General features: G+C 36.2%; 1 protein-coding gene across 1 annotated transcript; it reads right to left on the reverse strand.

Annotated features, from left to right (window-relative positions):
• Window positions 1-2445: 2445 nt before the first annotated feature.
• Window positions 2446-7912, reverse strand: LOC115957414 (protein THYLAKOID FORMATION1, chloroplastic). The gene is made up of 5 exons (XM_031075649.1): window positions 7544-7912; window positions 6675-6942; window positions 5928-6144; window positions 3898-4013; window positions 2446-2863 (listed from the first exon to the last, which is right to left on the reverse strand). Exons 1-5 carry the CDS (start codon window positions 7740-7742, stop codon window positions 2770-2772), a joined length of 894 nt encoding a protein of 297 aa, XP_030931509.1. The 5' UTR covers window positions 7743-7912; the 3' UTR covers window positions 2446-2769.
• Between the last annotated feature and the right edge of the window lie 16766 nt (window positions 7913-24678).

Here is a 24678-nt window from a genome sequence, read left to right on the forward strand (position 1 = left end):
CTTCAACTCAGTCCACCTCCCTTTTTTTGATGTCATTTGGAAGAAACACAAGGGTTGGTTGTCTACATCATCCATACCAAGGCCCTCTTTGGCTCTACCCAAACCTAGCCACCCTAGGGCACAACTACTTCAATGAGAACACCATGTACTAGGGGTGTAATCGGTTCGGTTCGGTCGATGTTGAATGCATTTTTTGCACTGAACTGAAAATTTCGGTTTTAATTTTTTAGCACCGAAACCGATTTGTAAGGAAGGGACGCTGAATCGATCGATTGCATTTAGTTTCAGTTCCGTTCGTTCAGGTTTTGGTGTTTGGGATGTGAGAACAAAAGCAATTAAAAAAAAAATTATCAAACAAAGATATAATTGAAACACAATCATAGTACAACAACTAACAAGAAAAGAAAAACCAACACAAACCCTATTGTCAACACAAAATACAGAGCAACATAGCCAAAAACATAAAACACAAACTAAGATTAAGTCACCATCTACAACAAAAGGTAGCAGCTACAAAGTTTCTTTAAAACAAAATCAAGAAGACATACCCATAGCAAGCAACCAAGAGAGAGAATCGGTGCTGGAAGAAACAAAATCAAGAAGACATGCCCATAGCAAGAAACCAAGAGAGAGAATCGGTGCTGGAAGAAATGAGAAAAATATGATCACGGTATGTGAATATCAAAAAACGAAAAAGATGCAAGGTATGTTTGTGAGAGGGATAGAAAATTGGGGAAGGGCGGCTGGAATGAGGGTTGTAGACTATGAGGGTTATAAGTTTATAACTTATAAGATGCTAGGGTTTAAATTTTTTTAAAAAACTCAAGAAGGGTAGCGTGAAGGCTCGAACTTGTGATTAAGAGGCTATAACACGCGTGTCATTCCACTAAGCTACTCACTCTATTATGTTTTAAACTTACATAAATAAATAAATAAATATATATATAAGTAGGTTCGGTCGATTTCAGGGTGAAAAAATCTAGCACCAAAACCGAAACCGAAATATTTTGGTTTCAAGAAATCCAAACCGAAACCAAACCGAACTAAAAAATTAGACTCAGTTCGGTCTGTTTTGGCCCTTTTTTTCGGTTTATTGGTTTTTTGCACAACCCTACCATGTACTGTGACTTTTGGGGGAATAACATTGTTTGTGTGTGGAGTGAGAGAGAGAGAGAGAGAGAGAGTTTACAAATATCTATTATCTGGTTTAATAAAGAGTATCATTGTGGCTTAAATAGAATTCAAAATGACATTTTTTTTTTTTTAAAAAAAAAAAATTACGGATGATGGTTAAAGCCACCTTGACCAAGAACCAAAGCCTTGAAAACTGTGTTTGTATATGATGCCTTAATACAAACAGAAAATTATGATGAGAAGAAATATTACACCGTTGTGATATTGCAATAATTATCTAATACATTCTCTTCTTACAATGTAAACCCCATAACCATAGTTATTAAATCCAAATCGACCCAGCTAGTTAGAGTGGAAACTTGGTGACCTTGCACCTAGATTGGTTTAGGTATTTAAATGGACCATTTATGCATATGACCCGGTCAAATCCAATCAAACCTGGTGGGTTTGTGGCAACCTAAGTAACCCAAATTAGTTTATATAACCCAATTAGGTTTGTAAAATTAGTAAAAGTATATCTATAGGTCCACTTAATTGACTTCTTCAATGTTTAATGTGTTATAATATGGTAATTTAAAAAGGAGAAAGCCTAAAGAATTAAAAAAAAGTGCACTTCACTATCTATCTACCTACCTCCAAGACTCTCATCCTATCAAAAGACTACTCTGTTATTATGAAACCTTGAATTTAAATTATAATTATATTTAATTTAGACATATGCCTATTTTTTAAATTTATATATTTATGTTATGATTTCTTAGATTTATGTTTATATATATATATATATATATATATATTTTAAAATTATTTGACCTTGCAGTTTGACCAGTAACGCCTTGGTTGAACCAGTGACCTGGTAACCTGACTCATAGACGGGTAAATGTCTAAGCCAAGTTTAATGACTATGCCCATAACCGTGTGGGATTCATGTGATCTGAGGAGAAAGCATATATCAAATGCATGGGATAAATTTTGTCCAATTCCATCACCAAAGAAAGTCAAGTCCTTTAGAAGGTGGTCTTCCCCCAACAACACAATATTGTTTCTGATTAAGAACTATTCAGTAGCCATCTTATTGCACCTATTTCATTGTTTGTGACATGATGCTTTTGGCAATTACAAGGATCATATTGTTATCTGGTTCCATCAGGAATTCTTCCAAATGGGGGCATCATAGACTTGTTTTGGTAGAGTATTCTCAGAAATAATATTCTTAAAAACAGAATATAATCTGAAAGGACTTCACTATCTTGTGGAATAAACAACCAATGATGGACATCTCAAGAAAGAGAAGAAAAATAAAAGTTGAGATGAGAGAGAGAAAGAGTAATTATGAAATGTAGATTACAAAGGGCAATACCAATTTATATGCATTATAAGTGTGATAGTTATGAATTATGAAATACATTTGGAAGTGAAACAAGATGAGTTTTAAGGAGAAATGTATATGTGGACATGGTCAATGTAGGCTGTATCACCATTCTGAACAACATGCTAAAAATGCATGCTAATCAGCTGATGAAAGGTGCCTTAACTGTGAAAACTTGAACTCTACCTTGAAACCACTTCAAACAAATTAGGGGTTGAAGCTTCATAGCGTGTGAAAAGCAAATGGAGGAACCACCACAAACTGAACTACTGGCCTGCATACTGGTAAACCCCCAAACATTTTGTGACGGCCTCATTAGCCTTCTGTGTTTCTGCCCTTTCCTCTCTTTTTTTCTTCTCCCTGAAAGCCAAAATCATTGCAAAGAAATACTACGGTTTATTCACCAAAAAGTAAGTATATGATTCCCTAAGCAGAACAATACAGCATAAATTAATTCTTTTGTTAGTGACTAGTATGGACCTAAGACCAACCCCAACCCCAACCCCCCCACCCCAACTCAACCATTTGCAAACTGAAGAAAGGGCAAGAGGCAAAATCAAAATGGAACAAACAAAAAGTTTGCACTCCAAAAAAGGCCCAAGTAATATAAGGACTTGAATTTCAAAATCCAACCTGTGGTGTCATGTAATGTAGCTATAAAAGACTTTCTATCAGATTTTGGAAATGCAATCAACCTCACGCCTAAAGTATGATTGCAATTGGATCTACCTTGCTTTATGCTCGGACAAAATTTGGAAATTCTGATCCTTGTAAAAGGTTCATAACATAAAACTGTTCAATTTCCAGTTTTGTTAATTTATGAATTCAAAGACTTTTATCCAATCTGGATGTAGGTAAAGTTACCACGCTCAAGTACCAAGAGAAGTACCTAGTCATGTGTACTTTGCGGCAAAGAAAAAGAAATTCTTTCCATTCTCATCTCTGTCTCTGTTTCCACACAGGTTCGTTTCTGTTTACTTTTTATACTCTCTCTCTCTCTCTCTCTCTCTCTCTCTCTCTCTCTCTCTCTCTCTCTCTCTCTCTCTATATATATATATATATATATATACCTAAACATCATTCATTGTTAAAACTTAATATCAACATGTATATCCATGTTTGTGGCAACTCCCAACTCTCTGCAGATCTTATATTTTGTCAAAAAAGAAAAGAAAAGGTATGTATGTCTTTTTATGTTTAACAACCTTAATTGTCTCTTCTCTTTGTATATCTATTTTACTCTTTCTAGACAGAGTTCACATAATATGTCATCCTTAATTTACTACTACTACTACTACTACTACTACTAATATTCTCATTCCTTTTAACTTTTTAAGAATCCATATCCAAATTCAAAACTATATAGTATCACAAATTTAAAGTGTTGTTTTTACCTATCCATATATTCCTTCAGCAGCTCTTTTGCCTGAACCAGCTTGGAAAGCAAATTGCGATATACATCAAGGTCCCGATCCACACTTCTTTTGTTAACATTCAAGGCTGCACATAACTGTTGGAAAGCAACAAGAGATTTATTGCCAAACCATTAGTCAAAACCCCACTCCTAAATGATAATGAAATATATATATATATAGGCTCCAAGTTTTAACTGTCATTTTCATCTGAACTTCAGCTATCTTTTAATAAAAAAAAAAAAAAAGATTTCAGCGGCAGATACACAGGGCACAGTACAAAGTTAGCAGAAACTAAACCAAAATTTTAGTTAAAACTTACCTAATTACAAACTTTAGAAAAATTTATAGCTGAAAAATGCCAACACATTAGCAGGATGAGAATGAAGCAAAATATGTTTCTCTACCCCACAAATATACGCCTCTTACCCACCCCTACTTATGCAACAATGGAGATTGATTTGCTATCACTTTGCAAATTCGCCTATTCAAGAATTATTTTAAGGGGCCTTGTGAAGTCCAATCGAAGTAAAAAGTTGTGTGGTTTTAAAGGTTTAGGTACGAGTCTTTTTGGGTTAAAATAATTTATTATTTGGGTTTTTATTTTTTAAGTTATGGTCAATTTCATAGTTGGGAAAATCTGTAACTTCTGTAATTCCTATGAATCAAGGGTATTTTGGTAGCTTAATTAAATCTAGAATTTTCTAAGTGATCCTAAGTATCTTCTTAGTTTTTATTTTCTTTGGGTCCAAGTTAGTCTTTTACTAAGTTTTTAATTTACAAGTCAAATTAGGAGTGCTATTGTTACTAGTAGTTCTAATACTACTAGTACAAGAAAGAGAGAAGGAGTCTATATATATTTGTGCTCGATGCATTCAATATATGGAGTTGATTAATAAAAATATTCTGTTTATTATTGAGGCATGTTAGCCTTCTGCTTCTTTTGGGTACTGTGCTTAGAATACCATAAAAACTACTTTTTTTTTTTCCTTCTTCCTTATAACACCAAATCAAGCCCCTTCTTTTACCTATCGAAACTCTAAAACCCCTATATACTTTCTTCTACCAAAAAACCATAAAATAACTCATCAAACCACCTTTTAATACATAATAAAACCCCATAACCCTTTCTTCAACAACCCTAGATCCTATTTCCACAAATCCTCCTAAACCTTAACCCACCACAAACACACGTGGACGAGTTGCCCTTTTGTCCTACGTCACGTACAGCCACATCTACAGTCTACACACTGACAGAATCATATGTGACAATTTTATCATATTCATTAAAGTTTAAGCTCTCACAAAAGAATCAATTTGCTATATGGAAAATAAGGCTACAATGCCAAATGCCCTTTTGGCATCAAGATTTTTAACACCATCATCCATCACAGCAGGTAAGGATTATGTAGTTCTTTTTTATTTTGCTATTATTATTATTATTTTATAGATAGTGAGGCAAGGAGAGGTGGGGTTCAAACCACAAACATGAGGCACCACAAAGGATGCCATTACCATTGGGCTATCACTTGAACACATAAGTATAATATAGTTGAGGGTTGATATATCCTACAAAAATAAATGCTACTACTAGCAGTTTTGAAGTAATAATATCTGATGTGCACCATATATATCACATCTTATGTCCACCAGGAGGCGTATGAAGTGATTCTTAGTTGTGGAAGCCTAGAATTATCATATTATGAAAGATAGATTTTTCATTTTGTTATTTGTGTTAGTGGAAGTAATTTCTCTACATCAACCAATACTTTTTAGTCTATCTGTGAATTACAAGTCTCCAAACAATCACATAAATTCATGTAGGGGTCTAATTTCTTCATAACCTTGAAGAGCAAGCAATTCCATTGATTTGTTATAATCGCAACACTAAAATTCCACCACTTTGGGTAGAAAAGTGAAAACTATAAATCCCAATAGCCTAAAACAAAGCTGATGGAAACTTTAAGTGCAAAGCAAGGTTAAGATCCTAGGGTTAAACTTAATGCTCAAACCTTTTCTAAAATAGTGGGTTCAGTTGCATTTGCCAACTCAAGAAGACGAAAGAGCCCAACAGCAAAGAAACGGCTGTAGCTGAAACTCCCCTTTCCCCCAGCTCTTTCTGCAATGTCCTGTAACACTCCCTCAACATCTCCTTCCCTGGATGTAAATTCAACCAATGAACTAGCAGTTTGAGCCCGAGCCCATTCTTCCAACTTTTGTGCATCAATTCTGCAGTGCACAGAATAGGAAAAATTCACCGTAAGATTGAGAATCCTTCTCATATATATGCGAAAGAACTTCATAATACAACACAAATGCTCAAGAGCTTAATATTGATTAAGGATTACTTTCTTTCCACAATTAATCTTCAGACAAGGAAAAAAGGGAGTTTGATGTTAGTTATGTAATCAAGACATGGAGTGGGGCCTCTAATTTTTATAAGAATCCATCTCAGGTTCTCAGGCGGATTATTATTCACTTGCCATATCTTTCGTCCTCTAGCTAGAGCTTTATACATTTACAGCATGCTGTTTGTATGACTCATCTATTTTCTTAGTTTAATTTCTCTTAATTACACACAAGTACCCACAGAAGAAAGATATTGCAAGATCACAATCTTAGCAGCCTACCATGCCATGTTACTAAATTTCAAGGTGTTCTATGCTTAATAAGGTTACTGGTGCTTCGTCTGGTTGCAGTTTAAAAATTAAATCTATAATTATGGAAACAGAATGAGTCACTGGAGAAAGATGAGAAACCTATATTGCTGAGGATCCTCCTTTAGTGCTTTTATGTATGCTTGGAAGATGGCATCTCGATCCTCATCACTAGGGTACCCTTCCATGAGTTGATCATACACGGTAACGAAACCAAGAGCAAACACAGGGTCATAACGGTAAGTTCTCTTGTACCTCATCAAATGTTGCTGGACAATCAGCTCCTGCAGCACAGTGTTGTACACAGTCGGAATTGGTCGCTTATATGTGTTAAGGAAATTCAACTTTGTCTCAGACACAGTGGGCACATCTGCAATCAAGCAAAAAAATAAATAAAAAATAAAAAATCATGACCAACAAAGATTTTAGGATCTTTATTTCTTACTTGGACTAAAAATAACAAAGGCATCTAGAGCAAATAACTTCAACCTACATATAATATTATCTTGACATAATTTAAAATTTGTGGCTTTGGAAATGAAAACCCCAGAAGGATTTTAGAGTGCCCTTATAATTAGTTATTCGAATAAATACGAGATTTCGCAAATGAGTCTTCTGCCTATAATCAAACTCAAAATTCATTCTTTTTCCCACTCATACTATTTTCAAAGATGGATAAAATTAACTCCAAGCTTAATTGCATTTAAAAAAAAAAATCTACATTACAGTTACTTTTTCAGTTAAACTTATATACAATTATGTAAATTAATAAAAGCACAAATGCAGTAATTCCAGCTACTAGTACTCCAAAAAAACAAAAAAATTAAATTAAAAAAAAAACGCTCAATTAACCAAACCAATCGTAATTACTTAAAATTCACTAATTCGAGCTTAAACAAAACTAAAACTTCACTTTCTATTCATTTTTTACTCGATTTTTCTCAGCAACCAAGCAGAGTATAGAGAATAACCTGTGGAGACGGACATGCAGTGAATAGCCATAGGAGAAGTGGAACCCGAAGATCGAACGCCCACATAGTGACAAGAAAGGTTGGTACGGAACCGAAACGCTTCGGAATTCGAAGCCAGAGTACGAGCAGACTGCACGGTTGCTTTTCTCTCAGAGCATTGACTTACTGCTGAGAACGACAATGAGGCAATAGCCGCCATTATAGAGAGAGACAGAGAGATACAGAAGAGATTGTTGTATATAGTTAGTGATTTTCTGGGAAAATGTGGTTCATCACTGAACTGGTTTTTTTTTTTTTTTTTTTCCTCGGGAAAATTGAGAGAGAGATGTCCACGAAAAGTTAAGCTTATCCAGTGTGTGTGAAAAATGAAAGTTTTGTTTTCGAATGTAATGTTTAGGGAGGACCGTGTAAGATTTTGACACGTGGAGGATTTTTTTGAGGCTGGGACATTTAATTCTTTGGACTTGTTTGGGTCGCGTTGGACTTGTTTGGGTCCGTGACTTAAGTGTGTTTCTCACTTCTTGCTTTTGCGGTGAAGGATGGTTGAATGGGAGAGATGGCGATGGATTGGGTTTGGATGGTTTTTGGTGGTCAATTTTTGACATATTTAACTATATTGTATATTATTATTATTATTATTATTAACAATCAAACCTACTGTCGGGTGCCTTATTTTTTCCGTTACCAATATGATATTTGGGAAGTCAAGACTGACACTCGATTTTGGGCTTGGAATATAGTTTAAAAAAGTCCGGGTTACATCTAACAAAAATTATAACAAGACTCCAAAAATACCTCTGCAAAGATAAGCTAGCACAAAAGATGGTCCACCACAATAAGTGCTCAAATAATAGTCTAGTGGCAAATAAGAAAAACGTCAAATGTTAAATATCTAGTAATAAATGTATTTGCATAGTAAAAATTATGCATTTCTTTCATAGTCAGTTAATATAAAAGTGGACCCGTTATAACAAGTACATAAGAGGAAAAATGGTCCAGTAGTGAATATGACAAACCTCCAGCGGTAATGTCTGATTAGTCAATAAATGTATTTACATGATAAAAATTATATATTTTCCTCATTATTATTAAGTCAACATGAATAAAAATTTCATAGTATCCAAGACATTATGTCCTTCATTATAATAGCAATAAAAAAGGATTAAAGACTTTATAATTACAAGTAAAAGAGGAAAAATTAGGATGGAATAAAGGGAGAGAAAGACCCCCAGCTTAGTGCAGCAAATATTTAACGAAGGTTCTTATGCCCATGATGGAATATGTGGAAGGATGTATGGTAAATGATGGAAACTACTCTTATATGAGTGGGTGAGCAAATATATGGTGATGCGGGGATAAAATGGTAAAGGAACTTGGCTATTTTTTGCCGTAGTGGAGAGAGACCGATTGTAGCTAATCATGAGACTTTTATGGTGCTGGGTTTTGTTAGAAAATGGAATGAATATTTGTGAGTTGATGGCTATGGGAATTTATGAATTAAAAAAGGAACTTATTTCTGAATTAAGGGTTGAAAATAGCAAGATTGATAGAGACTTTGAGAGGATTTTGTACCCCCTTGGTGAGTAGGCCTTTTATAGTGAAGCTTAGGGAGAAATTAGCAAAAGCCAAAAAGGCTTGAGCAAAATTTTCAGAATATTCATTGAATATTTATCTCCTTAATGTCAGATAAAGCTAAAATTCAAAGCATCTAACCTAGGATTTAGCCAAAAATGGTGTGATTTGCTTTTGGGTAATGTCATTATGTGTTGATATTTCAAGATTGATCTCAGCCAATAAAATCAAGACAAACATGGAGTTAGAACTTGGTTGCTGCAATTAAGATTTGAACTTCAAAGAATAGGAGTTATCATCCTAAGCCAGGTTTCAAGCTTTTAGCTTATTTCAGGGAGCTCCACTGAAGATCTTTTTATGCCCTCCAAACCACATTTCCCTAAATTTTCCCTTTTGGGATTCATGGGCTTGGTTCATGAATCAATTACATACGTTTTTAGTAATAAAATAAACTATTTGGTTGAGGATTTCATGAGCTTGGAGATATTGGTTATGCTTCCTTGAGTTGTAACCAAAACTTGGGAGAAAAATGGTATTTATTGCCCATTAGCTTTTAGGTGTTAGCCCAACCCCTTAGTACAGTTCACGTAAGAAATGGCAGATGGGACAGGTGGCCAGCTTCTAATTTGGTTTAAGAGCTTGGTTGCTTCTTGAGATGCTCTCTAGCGGAAGGTAGAATTGAAGGGATTTCTCCAGCTAGGTCAATCTGCACACATGGGCTATTTTTGGCTAAGATTTCATGTTGGGCTTGGCCATAAGAGTTGAGTATTTTGGTGGGCCTCTGACTTGGTGGTTCTCTCCACTTAGGCCTATCCTTTTGCTTTCCCATTGTGAACCCTACAAAATGGACAAAGTTACCATATATTGCCATGGATTTTTATTCCACATGGGCTTTAGTTGTTAGTAAATATGAAATATATTCATTAGCTTTAATGAATATTTATGATAGGTTTTGGGTATTAATTTCCATGGGCTTTAAATAACACTTGTATAGTTTCTCATAATTTTTATCATGGATTATTTTGTAAATGATATTTTCTTTAGGGATTTTAAATAGTAACCTCAAATGTTTCTTGTGAATAATATTTACCATGGGTTTTAATAGAGGAAATATCCATGTGTTTCAAATAAAATATGGCAACAACCACTATAGTGGAATAATGTGAAATTCTCATGGGTTTTTCTATAAAAAATCATAATGGGCTTGTAGGATAAATAATTATCATGAGTTTTGAAAATAAATATCATGAATGTTGTGATATAAGATAAATAGTGACTATGGGTTCTTATATAAATTCCATTTCATGGGCTTGAGATAAATAATCATAATTTTCCATGGGCTTTTATATTAGTAACACAAATGCATAATTCTCTATGGGCTTGATATATGTTTGCCATAGGTTTTGGAAAAATGAATTATGTTACGTAACATAAATAATTATCATGGTTTTTATAAGATAGATTTCATGGGCTTGTAATATTATAGTAATAGGTTTAAGAACTTAAAACATTGTTCATCATTGGACTTTAAGTGAAAAACTTACGATATAGTATTTTGCCAAGCATTGATAACTTTGGGCCTTTTACTAAATAGTGTCAAGTAGCTAGCTTGGGTTTTTAGTAGTACTAACGTAAATTGAGTTTTTGATATTGCCAATGAAAATTGGGCTTTTGAAATATTGTCAAGCATAAGTAGCCTTGGGCTTTAAAAAGAATGGGACATGTGCATTGGGCTCATAGTTTCGGTTTTGGGCTTATCTAAATAATAATAATAAAATTTGATAAGATATGAGTTTTTGGGCTTTTGTGATGGTTTATATCGTGGCCCAATTTAGACAGTGAGATAGGAAATATTTGTGAGCCAATGAGATGAGAAATTTTGGTATTTTTGGTGAATAAATAAATGTGATTAAATAAGATTGGGGCACGTGGCATGAATGAAAAAATTGTACCTCAACACTTATCAAAGAAAATGTTGTAAATTTGAAGGGAAAAAGTTAACGAATGCCTTAAGATATTATTTTAAGAAATTTTTAAAGAAATTTTCTATAACAAAAGAAAAAAAAATTAATTTATTTTGACAGTTTTTAAATTTCTCAAAAAAGTAATATCAAAATTTTTCTAAAATATTTTATTAACAATTTCCCTTAGGATACCCATTAATAGGACCAAAAATTAAAATCAGTTTAATGAGTGATTTGGGATATTATTGGTAATGGGTAAGTTTGTAGCACATGTGATGTTATTTAGGGAAATAAGGAATGAGAGTTAATTCAATAAAATGAATGTCAAATTGAGTATGAAATTTTCTAAATTTTTCATTATTTACTTTCCAAAAATGGGATTTTTGTTGGTTTTTGAAATTGTTAGTTCTTGTTCATATTGATTGGGTACTTGAATAGAGATAAAATTAATGTCAAATTGAGTAAGAAATTCTCTAAAATTTTTCATTATTTACTTTCCAAAAATGGGATTTTTTTTTTTTTTTTTGGTTTTTGAAGTTGTAAATTCTTTTTCATACTTATTGGGTACTACAATTGAGTTTTTTTGGTAAGAAACTTTAAAAAAAAATTTACAATCCAATTGTTTTACTTGTCTACTTAAGATCCTTCCTTTTGCTATCCCGTAGATACGTTTTGTAGTAATAATAACAAATGACAGGGATGAACTTTTGCACACCAAAGAATTCCAAAGAAACCGCAGAGCTCAATTTTTAGCACTCATTTTTCCGAATTAGTGTGCCCTATTGTTTTTTATTTTCAGCTTCTTTTAAACTCAATTCAGCAATAAGATTGCCAAATCGCAGATTTTTTTTTGCAAAATAGCATCATTTTCCTACAATTTCATTAGTTAGCAAGGTTTCCAAACTATTTAAGAAACTAGCATCTCGAGTCTCTTAGATTCGAGTTAATTGTAGCTCAAGTCTTAGGGACTCGAGTTCCATATGCTGGCAAAGCTGAGGTGGATTAAAATCCACGTGAAACTTGAGTTTTAGAGACTCGAGTTCCAACTCTTGCAAAATGAGTTATGTTCTTCCTTCTTTTTTCTTTCTTAAGACCCAAATCAAGGATTTAGAAAATACCCACACCCAAAGGCTTGAGTTCTTGCAAATCTAGTTGTGAGAGAGAGAGAGAGAGAGAGAGAGAGAGAGAGAGAGAGAGAGAGAGAGAGAGAGAGAGAGAATCCGAGGTGGAGAAGTCATCCTTATGATGGTGGTGGCTTGGGTTTGCTGTTAGATCAAGAGAATTGGCTTGAGAGAAGATGGTTTTGGTTCGGGTTCAAAGAGATGAGCTTGAGATCGGACCACCGCCAATGGTGTTAATGATGGTCAGAGGAAGAGCCAAGGAGGCTCGGCCATGGAAGTTTAGAGAGCAAAGGGAATGGAAGTTTAGTCCAAACTAATTTCCCTCGCCTGGAGCCTTTGCCATCTAGGTTCAGTTCGATCATGGGGGTTGTTTTGTTAATTCATTGTTTCTTTTATGGGTTTGTTGCTTCTTCTTTGGGTTGTTTTGTTTGTTTTTGTTGCATCTTCTTTGGGTTGCATCGTAAAAGGGAACTCTAGGTTGCTTTGTTCTTTAGGGAACTTGAGTTTTTAAGACTTGAGGTCCATGTGAATAATAACCCACCTCAACTTTGTCAACACATGGAACTCGAGTCTAAGAGATTCAAGATGCTAGTTTCCTAAATAGTTTGGAAACATTGCTAACTAATGAAATTGTTAGAAAAATGGTGTTATATTGCAAAAAAAAAAAAAAAAAAAAAAAAATCCTCCAAATCTCTCCTAAATTCGATCTTTATTTTGCCGAGACCTCCATTGAGCTTAACCATGCCAGCATTTTTGCTGAGCTTGGCTAAAAAAATCCAAAGGTTAAGTGTCTTGATAAGAAAGAATACCTAACATATGGAATCAATTTTGATCTGAAGAAGGAAAGAGCTGGTCATTTAAAGGGGTCAACTTACTTAATAAAGCCCATAATTTTTTTTTTCTTTTATTTATTTTTAGAATCAATCAAAGCCGTACCTAAGTTACTTAGAAAGCAACTTTTTCTTTTTCTTTCTACCTTGTGCCCTAGTAATAAATATTTATTAAATAATATGTATGTATAAATGGAATAAAGATCTTTTAGTTTTTTTTTTAATATTTCTAAAAATAAAAATCATAGGTTTCAATTAACTCAACTGATCATGTCATTCTCAAAAAAAAAAAAAAAAAAAAAAAAAGGAAATCAATTGATAAAGTTTATTGTCATTAAATAACGGACTTCGGTTAAAATTCCACTTATATCAAAAACCAATTGTTACCTTCACCTAATGATAAAGAACATTCATCATAAAGTGGATGTCATAGATTTAAATCTATTGTGTGTAAGCATAAAAATGTAAATTATACACTTAGAATTTGGGGCAATTTTGATTTTTTCTCCTTATAATTAAAATTTTTAATTTTCGTTTTTCATGTTTAAGATCTTTACTGATGTCATCCTTTTGTTGATTCTATGTGCGTGTATAGATATTAATGTATATACTGTTTTAACTTTTTAGTATTTGATGGTTCATAGTACATAATCTTATCCCAACTTTTAACTTTTAAGCCAATTAAAATTTTAAAATAAATTAATCAAGATTAAAGTGATCAAGTTCTCTTTTAATTCAACCAAAATTAAAATATAATAATCACATTTTTCTTCTACACTATGCTCTGGAGCTTAAGATGAGATTGTTCTTTTTATTTTTTTGCTGAAGATGAGACTCTTCATTTTGTGACCTCTTGGATATCGAGCACTCCAAACTAGGTTAGCAGGTATTTGGCGACCCTCAGGTATGACACGTTTAATTGATATCGGGTATGGCTTTTTTATTATGTGTTTTGACATTTTAAAGGACTACCACTATGCGCTAATGGATGGGCCATGGTTTATGGGTGAACAATACTTACACATGCAGGCATGGGAAGTGGATTTCCACCCGTATATTGCCAAAATCTCAACCACGGCAGTTTGGATTCATTTGGAACAATTACCTATAGAATATTATCATCCAGAGTTTCTCAAACATGTGGGCAATAAAGTAGGAAAACTTTTAAAGGTGGATGCAATAACTAGTGCTGCCATTCAAGGGAGATATGCTCGAGTGTGTGTCCAAATAAATATGGCTAACACATTACCGAAATGTGTAAAAATTGGCGCTTTTTGGCAAAACATTGTCTATGAAAACCTTCCCATGCTTTGTTACCGGTGTGGGAGGATTGGCCACCATGAAGTTCACTGCTTAGAGGGCATTGCTAAAAAAACAACCACATCACCACTTGAATCTGATCCACGTGGTGACTAATTGCCTTTGGCACCTAACCATGAGACCACTCCTTGGAAAATGGTGCAAACCCGACATGCTAGAACACGTGGCCCACCTCCAGAGACTTCTACACATGGTAAGATGTACCAACATGATTTGCAACCCCTGGTTAAACCACATGTCCAACCCGTTTCACCTTAGGTACATGTGATGCGCAATCCTCATGTTGGTTCGGTGATAAGACAGAGGCATGATGGGTCGAAGAGGCCAGCTGGACTTCACCGCGAGGAGGTGGCATCCCATGGTAAAAATTTGGATTTACTTTAGCCACGTGAAATGGACTTAGACTGCATGCAAACTCGCATGGCCACGTGTCCAAGCGTTGAACATCTCACACCATCCTTTTAAGACATGCAACACTTGGAGAAAAACAATGATGATCTTCATTCCATACCCACACAGACCAAGCAACTCTTGAATAATGCCTCCCTCATCGAACCAAAGCTCTTTGACACCCACTCCGATAGACCCCGACTTGCGTCTCACACCCACTCCCCAAAGCACCCTGACTCTCCTTACCACTCCCACCATGAACACACATTCATTTACTCCCCAAGACCAAGCTTTGGAGATGGCGAACCTCGAGCAGATATGGAGCGACTTATCTTTAGGCCGTTCCAACGATGAGACGGTGAGCTATGTTCGGATATTGGTTCACCCACGGACTGCATTGGCATGGAACTAGGCGACGCAAACTCCAAGTCTGCCAATGCGGCTCGAACCACCACCCCAGCCCACTCCCTACCATATGCCACGGACTCATGTCCGAGTGCGCCACTCGGTGCACCTTTACCCACCCCCGGCAAGGCATTCCCGAGCTCCTCCAGTAAGACAGCAAAACAATCAAGCGAGCTCCTCTAGTGTGGACTCTCCAGACACACTGCCCATAGCCATTTTTTGCTTCTTGGATCTCGGCAAAATAAACATAGCACTGTGAGAAGACGAACCCAACTTATACATAATCATGTTCTCAAACCAAAGCCTACCATTTGTCGTGTTCAGCACGCACTAGGCCAGGCTCGGCAAAGTGGCACCAATGTATCGTATCAAGACCACCATAGTGAGGCATCAATGCCTCCCTCAATCTGTAGCAAGGACCCCGATGATAGGGGGAGTCCCGAATGATTATCTCAATCCTAATACTTCATCAATGAAGATGATTTCTTGGAACTATCAAGGAGCAGGTAGCGTGACTTTTCGTAACCATGCTTATGAGCTCCATTGTAGGCATCGCCCTAATATTCTGATCATTATTGAGCCCCACATTGCCGAAGCGAGGGCTCAAGCAGTGATTAACACTCTTCCTTATAATCATTCTCGACGAGTGGATCCTACTGGTTTCTCCGGCGGCATCTGGCTGTTATGGAATGAAAGTCCCTTCTTCAAATTTGAAATTATCACCCATAGTGAGTACAGTATCCGTGCACTTATGAAGGTATCATCTCCCTCTCTTTCTTTTTTACTTACTGCCGTGTATGCCTCTCCTAATTTTAATAAGCGTAAATATTTTTGGGATTATTTGCAAAATCTAGCTAATGTTATATCTTTACCGTGGGTTTTCTTGGGTGATTTTAATGATATGCTTTCGGATGATGAAAAAATGGGAGGCTTACCTGTAAATAGAAATCGTATAATTGCTTTTAGAAATTGCATTGATAAGTGTGGACTCATGGACCTAGGTTTTCAAGGTCCTTGATTCACGTGGACTAATAAAAACCCGATATGGCAAAATAATATTAAAGAACAGTTGGATAGAGGGTTGGGCAATGCTGAATGGAAAATGCTCTTTCCTGCTGCAAAAATTCACCATCTGCCTAAAGTTAAGTCTAACCACTGTCCCATTTTGCTTATCACCGACCCCTTAGAGCCGAAATCTCCCAAGCCATTTAGGTTTGAGCAAATGTGACTTACTGATCCTACCTTCCCTTCCCTTGTGGAGGATAGCTGGAAAGCATCAGAAATACTCCCATTTGCTTCCTCCTCTTTATCTAGGTTCCCTCGGCGCCTTGATTTCTTAACCGATAACATTCGTACCTAGAACAAAACCCATTTTGGAAATTTATTCTAGCGCAAAAATCGTATTTTAGCTAGAATTCGGGGAACCCAACTAGCTTTAACTAGGAAACCCTCGGCCTTTTTATATTTGCTTGAGCAACAGCTGGCACAGGAATATAACACTGTTCTCCATCAAGAATATGTATATTGGTAACTCAAATCTCAAATCATGTGGCTAAACTATGGAGATGTCAATACAAAATATTTTCACCTAAAAACCATTCAACGCCGAAGCCATTTGCGGGTGGCTACTTTAAAAGATGACACGGGATTATGGCTGACTGGAGAGCCCTTAACCCAACATATTAATAATTCTTTTCAAAAAATTGTTTCAAGCTATGTTTCCTCATCTGTGCTCTACATCTAGGAATATGATGCAGTGCAGTCACAATAGCCCTTTTCTTATTCACGCCCAGTCTTTAGCTTGTATTCCCTAACCTACTGAAATCCTTAGGAACCTTAGGGATCTCCCTCCTTTAAAGGCACCGAGGCCAGATGGTTATCATGCTCTTTTCTTCCAAACAAGTTGGCCTAGTTTGAGCCCGAATATAATTCAGGTTATTCAGGAAATTTTTGAGCATCTTACTATACCTCCAAACTAGGGCATCATGAACTTGGTTCTTATTCCAAAAGTTGCACATCCTGAATTGATCACTCAGTTTTGTAGAATCAGTCTTTGTAATACCCTCTATAAATTGCTTTCTTGACTCATTGTGCAACGACTCAAACCTTATATTGCAGAGGTTATAAACCCTGCCAAGCCGGGTTTATACTTGGACGTCGAACGAGTGACAATATTATCCTCGTCTAGGAAATGATTCGGACTTTAAAATCAAGGCGGGGTCGGGCTAGATACGTAGCTCTCAAATTGGATCTTGAAAAAGCATATGATCGGTTAGAATGGCCTTTTATTCAGGTGCCACCAACTCTCATTACTCTTATAATGAATATGATCTCCTCCACTCAGTTCCATATTCAGTGGAATGAGACTCCTTTCCCGGAAGTGGTGCCAAGTCAGGGAGTTAGACAGGGCGACCCTCTATCCTCGTATCTGTTTATCCTTTGTTCGGAACGGTTGTCGATCAAGTTGGAAGAGGTTGTTCGTGGTAAACTCATCCACCCTATAAATTTTAGGGTTAGGGATTGGAAAATTTTAAGCCGAATTTTACAGACATTTTGTGATTTGTCTTGTCAGCTTATGAGTGTTACCAAATCGAGATTATGGTGTTCTCTTGGTACCCTGAGGCGTATAAAAGAGCAAGTGGCTGGAATATTTGAGATTCCCACCATTGACCGCATTGGTCCCTATCTAGGCACGCCCATTTTCACCTCCCGCCGCACAGCACAATCTTATCAATATTTAGTGGATAATATATGATTATGAATTGGCGGATGGCAAGCCAAATATTTATCAATGGTTGGCCGGGCCACCCTTATAAAAGCCTCTGTAACTTCCATCCCGATCTACACCATGCAAACCACTTCCTTCCTCAAAAAATTAGTCACCAAATAGACAAATTGAGCTGTAACTTCCTTTGGGGGGATATTGACCATCATAGGGGCTATCACACGGTTAAATAGGAGATTGTCACATTACCCAAGGAGGCTGGGGGGTTGGGCATCCCATCCACCTGGCATAGAAACCATGCGATTCTCATGAATCAGGCCTGGTGCCTCTATACCAATCCTACTACACTTTGGGCCCAGGTGCTAAAAGCTAAATACTTTCCACATGCAACTTTGTTTACTAGTCCAAGAAATTCAAAAGGGTCTCATATTTGGACCACTTTCTTGGTAGGAGTAAAATTGCTTCTTAAAGGCATGAGTTGGATAGTAGGCAATGGGAAACCTATCCGTATTTGGAAGGACCCTTGGCTCCCCTACGGCTCCCTTTGTAATTATATACAAAGGCCCTTCCTCCCCCATGATGAAGACAATAGGGTTAATTCGTTGCGGACCACTCATTCTTGGTCTTTCAACTCTCTTAACATCTCTCTTCCCCCCTAACTTCAAAACCTTATTTAGGGTATTCCTGTGGCACAGTTTGCTCAACTCGCTGATACTTTCTTATGGCCCCACAATAATGGTGCATGTTCAGTTAAATCCGCTTCAAAATTTCTTTTTCACCAACAACATGCACCTTGGAATAAACTGGTGTGGAATTAGATTTGGACACTAACGTGCCCCAAAAAGATCCAAAATTTCTGCTGGAAGGCTATGTGTAATCGGCTACCCACCAAACAATTCCTAGCTTTTGGGCGTCCCCATGTGGATAACCACTGTCCTCGGTGCCATACCCCAAAAATGACCATACACATTTTACGAGATTGCCCCTGGGCAAAAGAGGTCTGGAGTCAATCCCCATGAATTTTGCCCCTGTCCTTCTTTCAAATGTCGTTGCAAGACTAGTTAAGGTACAATGCAATGACGAATGTTGTTATCCTACCCCATCAAATCCCTTGGCATGTTTATTTTCCTTTCACTTGTTGGAATCTTTGGTTAGCTCACAATGAGCAGATTTTCGGGAATCAATCTCGATCCCAACATAGCCTTATCTACTCCTCTGTGCAAGCTGCTACGAAATTTTACTTCCTAGCTGGCACCGCTAGACGAACCCAGGTCAGACTCCCCCAGATTATATGATGCCATGCGGCCCCAAATCCCTATATTAAAATCAATATTGATGGAAGTGCCCTAGGTAATCCAGGTATAGCTAGTGCTAGGGGATATTGAGAGATCACTTGGGACAATGGATATCAGGTTTTTCCCTTCACATGGGTCTAGCAACGAATAATATGGCTGAATTAGCCATGGTCAGGCAGGGCTTGGCAATGGCCTGGACTATGGGTTTTAAGTATATTCAGCTTGAACTTGATTCTAAAGTGGTTTTAACATGGTTAACAAATCACAATGCGAGTTACCCTACTAATATGATGCCTTTAATTTGTGATTACAGGAGACTCTTAGATCAGGACTAGGAAATGCGAGTGCAGCACACTTACCGTGAAACCAATGAATGTGCGGACACTCTGGCAAAGCGAGGAACTCACCAACGGAACCTTTTGACTGTTTATAGTAACTGTCCCAGTTTTGTATATGCATGCTATGTAAGGGATTTGGCTGGCCTTGGAGTAACTAGACTATGTGCCCAAGGCTCAGATGTTGGTGATGTATAAACTTTATATTATATAAATAAGACCTCCCATTTTCCACCAGAAAAAAAAAAAAAAAAAAAAAAAAAAAAAAAAAGAGACATGAAAATTGGTCCAATAAACAAGTAAAGAAAATGTGTTCATTAAGTTTCGATAGATAGCTCGACAGAAGCCTGCTATCGAGACTTAATGTGAAGCTCGATAGATAGCTCAACAGTTGCTTGATCTATCAAGAATTACGATTTCAGTATTTCTAGATCTGAAATTTAGTCTAGGCTTGTGTATTTATTTAGGGTTTCTTTTCTCACAACCTTATACATATATAAGGTTCATTTTTAAGAGTCGTTACACACGGATATAGAGACCAAGAGACTTATTTTTTCTGTGTGAAGCTACTGCATTTGTACGCCATAGGGTTTTGTAACCAAGTGCTTCCAGATCTTCATTGTTGATGAAGTGAAGAACTTTGCAGCTAACAACATCTATTCAAATTGCTGGAGTTAGTCACGTACTCAGATCAATGCAAAGAGTTAGTCACAAATTGGAGGTTTGTGCATCAAAGGGAAAGAAAGCTACTACAAGATCAAGTCCAATTGGGTATTGGAGCGAAGGTTCAAATGTAGGTTAATATTTCGGGATAGGCCGGGGTAGTTGGTAAGATTCCTTATATTTGTAACCGCTTGATTGTTGATTAGTGGATTTTTGGGAGTTGTGACCTTAAAATCACTAGGTAGAGTTTTTGCCTTGCAAAGTTTTTCTCATTTATCAACAAATCACCGTGTCTAATTTATTTTCCGCTGCACTTAGTATTTTTGGTGATTTGTTAGTGCCTTCATGATTTACATACAATTGAACTTAATTAATCAACTTGGGTAATTGAATTAATTAATTGGGATCAAGCTATCTTAACCCAGCATTATAGGCTTATAGTACTATTCCCATAGTAAGAGCATTCACATCAAGTTTTCAAAAATTTTAGCATTTAGTAGCTCAAAAAGCCACTTTATCTATTTTAACAACTAATTTTACAATACACCCAACTAGGACTGAGCAAGGACTCGGCCCACCTGAAAACCCGACCCGAACCGACAAGTATTGGGTGGATCTGAGAACATTCAGGTCGGGTTTCGGGTCTTAATTCCGGGTTATTTTCAGGTTTGGGTCGATGTCGGGTCGGGTGTCGGGTCATATAAGTACACTAGTCTAAACCCGATTTTTTCTTTTGAAAAAAACCCTACTCCGTTGTTGTTCTCTCCGCCTCCCTCAAGGCCTCAGTTATCTGTGTAAGTCATCCTTCTCGTTTTGTGTTTGGTTTTAGATTTTGGATAGTGTTGTTGTGTTTGTGTGTCTGTGATAGTGTTGTTGTATTTGTGTGTGTGATAGTCTGAACTCGATTCAATAATGGGTTTATGTACTTATGGATGAGTTCAATCTGAGTGCCTTCAAGTTTCAATTTTTTTTCATATATTCTATCTGGGTTTATGGCTAGAGCCTTCAAGTTTCAAATTTTTTTTTTTTTTTTTGCTTTCTGGGTTTACTCTCTCTTCACTCATTATACACGATATTGGGTTTTCTTGCAGTTTTTTGTTCTCTCTTTGAACAAGAACAAAAACCCAATTGGAGTTTGGTAGTTTCAAACCGCCAAATCTGTTCTACAGTGCTAGGTACGTGTAGTTCTTGTTTTCTCTATGCTTTTCACTCCAATGGGTGTTCTGGGTTTTGCTAAAGATAATATTTTTTTATCAGATAGGGTTTTTGGTTGTTGTTATGTGAGATTTGGGAGCTGGGTTTTGTGTAGGAGGTTGTTTGTGATGGTGGGTGTGGAATACCATTTGGATCTGAGAGAGATTTACTGAAAGAGAAAGGGAGAGTAATGGAAGGGAACTTTGTTATGGCTTTTCTTTCACTCTTCCTGATCTTCCTACTTTCTCCTTTAAGCTTGATTTCAGCTAACATGGAAGGTTTGTTTTGATATTCATAACTTGCTCTTATTCTTTTAGTGTTTTTCTTTTGCTTTAATCTTTGTTTCTTAATTTCTGGATATGGGTTTTTTTTTTTTTTTGGCAAACTAAGAAAAAAAAACTTTTTGTTTTTTGTGTTGGTAGTGGAAATGGGTATGTTTAAGTTAATTGAATTACTTATGTGATTATTGTATTTCTTAATAGTTTCCTTGTCTTTTGTTGATTGGCTACTATTACTGTGTTTGTATTCAAAGTAATAATTTTGAGTAGATGAGTACTCAGCACAGCTTTTTTATGGTTATGGTCAAGAGTTTGAAAGAATTTCTAAAGACAATTCTTTCTTTTCTGGATGCCCTTATGAGATGCTTCAGATATGGTTCAAGTTGGGCGCTTAGATTAGCGTACATTAAAATAATGAGTGGATGATTTGTGAAAATAACGACAGTTTTAGAAAATTTGAATAGCTTTTAGTTTACCCTTCTCAAGATGGCCATAAAACCAAGCTATTTGATACAAAAGTATCGTTTTTTTACCACTTTTCCATTCTTTATGATCAACGAGGGATCCGCTAGTTTAAAGGGGTCTAACATACATTTTCTTTACATTCAATATTAATTGCCTTTCAATAGCCTCGAATCTGTTATTGAAGTGTCTTACTTTGAGCAACATTTAGCTTTCTTCTGATTTTTTTAGAGATTTAGAGGTGTTTCTGATGATTGGAGATGAGTATACTTTCTCACTATATCTTTTCAAGTTCATGATCATTTATTATCAGCATGTAATGGTGTTCACTTACATCTTGAAACAGGTGATGCTTTGCACAGCCTAAGGACCAATTTATAGGATCCTAACAATGTCCTACAGAGTTGGGATCCTACCCTCGTTAACCCTTGCACATGGTTTCATGTCCTACAGAGTTGGATTTTTATGCAGTTTGGAGTTTGCAAAGACTGTGAAGCAGTGGAATGTAAAGATTATCTCAGTGAGTATTGTTTTTCTTGATCTGGTTGGTTGTTTTGATCTTAGTTATGTTGAATGGGATATGAGTATATCGATGTTTGCGGCCATTTATTATTAGGATTTGATGTGAATGTATATGGCAAATGTGCAGATTAGCAAGAATAAGCGACACCAAGATAGAACTGTAGCGTTGGATGTGTGGGAAAAACTAGAAGATTTTGTTTGGTCACAATCACATTCTTGATGTGCACCGACTTTTTATCAATAGATAGTTTGCTTGAAAAATCAATTACCCATATTTACAAATTTAGATAGTCTGGAGTTTATGTCAAAAGTTGGAACTTTGATAAAAATAAGTAGGAAATTGTAGTTGACATTGTTGATTTTAGGTGTGTGTGTATAATTGTTAATGTAAGACTTGGTCTTTGTTTTCGTGATTTTTGGTGAACTTCAAGGTTTTTCATTCATGGTAGTTGATATAGAGGATGCATTTTGCAAGAACAATGAATGAAGTGTTATGTGTTAAGTCACACTTCAATTTCCTTGATGGGTAATTGGAGATGGACCATGCAATTTTATTGATATATAAATTTCATTTTTTGTTGTTGCCAATTTGCTTAGGACAATACTAATCTTAAAACCCAGGAATGATTTTTTATTTATTTTTTGATGAATGAGCAAATTCATTCAAAAGAAATGACCCACTTTAGGCAAGGATAGGAAAATCTAAACAGTCAAACAAAGTATCCAAGAGTTGAACTATAGATGACCCAATAGCAACCCTTACTTCCCGTTAAACAAGCAGCAGTAAAAAAAAAAAGGTCCGACCCGAGACAAGGAAAACCGACCTGATTACAGACCCGATTTTTCAGGTCGGGTCAGGTTTCAGGCAGCCAAACCCAATTTCTATCAATTCGGGTTTCGGGTCACAGTAAACCCGACCTGATCCAATATCAGTCCTACACCCAACATTAAAGGTTCTATTTTTACATTTATCTCATTAAAATAATATAAACAACTTAATAAATAAAATAAAACTTCCAACAAAAAGTTCATAACAACCAACCACTTTCACCACCACCACTGTGGCAGCCACAACTCACTGGAAAAAAAAAAAAAAAAATCCACCACCACCACAAACACAACAACAACCACCATCAGCCACCACCAAACTCGTTCACCACGACCACCACCATGGGAGCCACAACCCACTGCAAATAAAAACCCCAAAACGCCATAACCACAACAAAAACCACCATCATCAACAACTCACCACAAAACCCATTAAAATTGACCAACATCACCAGCCACAACAACCACCATCACAATCACAAGCCAACTCCAACAACAACAACAACAACAAAAAACCCACCACCATCAGAAAAAGAAAAAAAAAAAAAAAACCATAAAAAAACCACCATTGCCTACCATTACCACCATGACCTGGAGAGAGAGCAAACCCACCGTGACTCACCATTGCCACCATGACCCACCACAGCACCACCACCACCACCACCACCACAACACGCAGAAACATTAGTCCAAGTTAAAAATTATTGTTAATAAAATTTAACTTAAGGCACGTTTGGTACACTGTAATGATTATTACATGAGAATAGGAATAAGTATTATAAGGAATACATTAAGTTGGAATGTAATAAGTATTACTATTTACTAGTTTAGTGACCATTTAATAATAGAATCCTACCACCGCACACTCTTGGTGTGGTGGTCATTTCACAAGTATAAATGCTTGTGGAGTGTGGAGGGCAATGGCCGGGGTTCAAGTCTCCAAGAGGGAGTTTCACACACATATGCACTTAGATTAGGCTAGAGTAGAAATTCTATCTTGTAAAAAAAAAAAAAAATGATAGAATCCTGAATATGCATCCACAATTTAGTAAAGTATAAAAAGAAAGTGTAATTAAATAATTTTTAAGTCAAATTTCTTAAAATACACTTATTTTAGGGTGTTCAAAATAGAGCTAATAATTAACAATAAGGAAAATTTATTTTCTTTTCTTTTGAAAATGTGACAACTAATGGCTTTTTAGGAAATTTTTTTAAAAAGTTATTACATAAG

Source organism: Quercus lobata, chromosome 8, assembly GCF_001633185.2.
Source record: "Quercus lobata isolate SW786 chromosome 8, ValleyOak3.0 Primary Assembly, whole genome shotgun sequence".
NCBI lineage: Eukaryota > Viridiplantae > Streptophyta > Magnoliopsida > Fagales > Fagaceae > Quercus > Quercus lobata.

Bases quoted from the DNA above. Each gene is read 5' to 3' on its own strand.
- LOC115957414 (XM_031075649.1), bottom strand. From the start codon at position 7,742: ATGGCGGCTATTGCCTCATTGTCGTTCTCAGCAGTAAGTCAATGCTCT. The intron at 6,943-7,543 runs GTTATTCTCTAT...GCTTGATTGCAG, and splicing joins CTGCATGTCCGTCTCCACAG to ATGTGCCCACTGTGTCTGAG. The intron at 4,014-5,927 runs GTTTGAGCATTA...GCTTTCCAACAG, and splicing joins AACCCACTATTTTAGAAAAG to TTATGTGCAGCCTTGAATGT.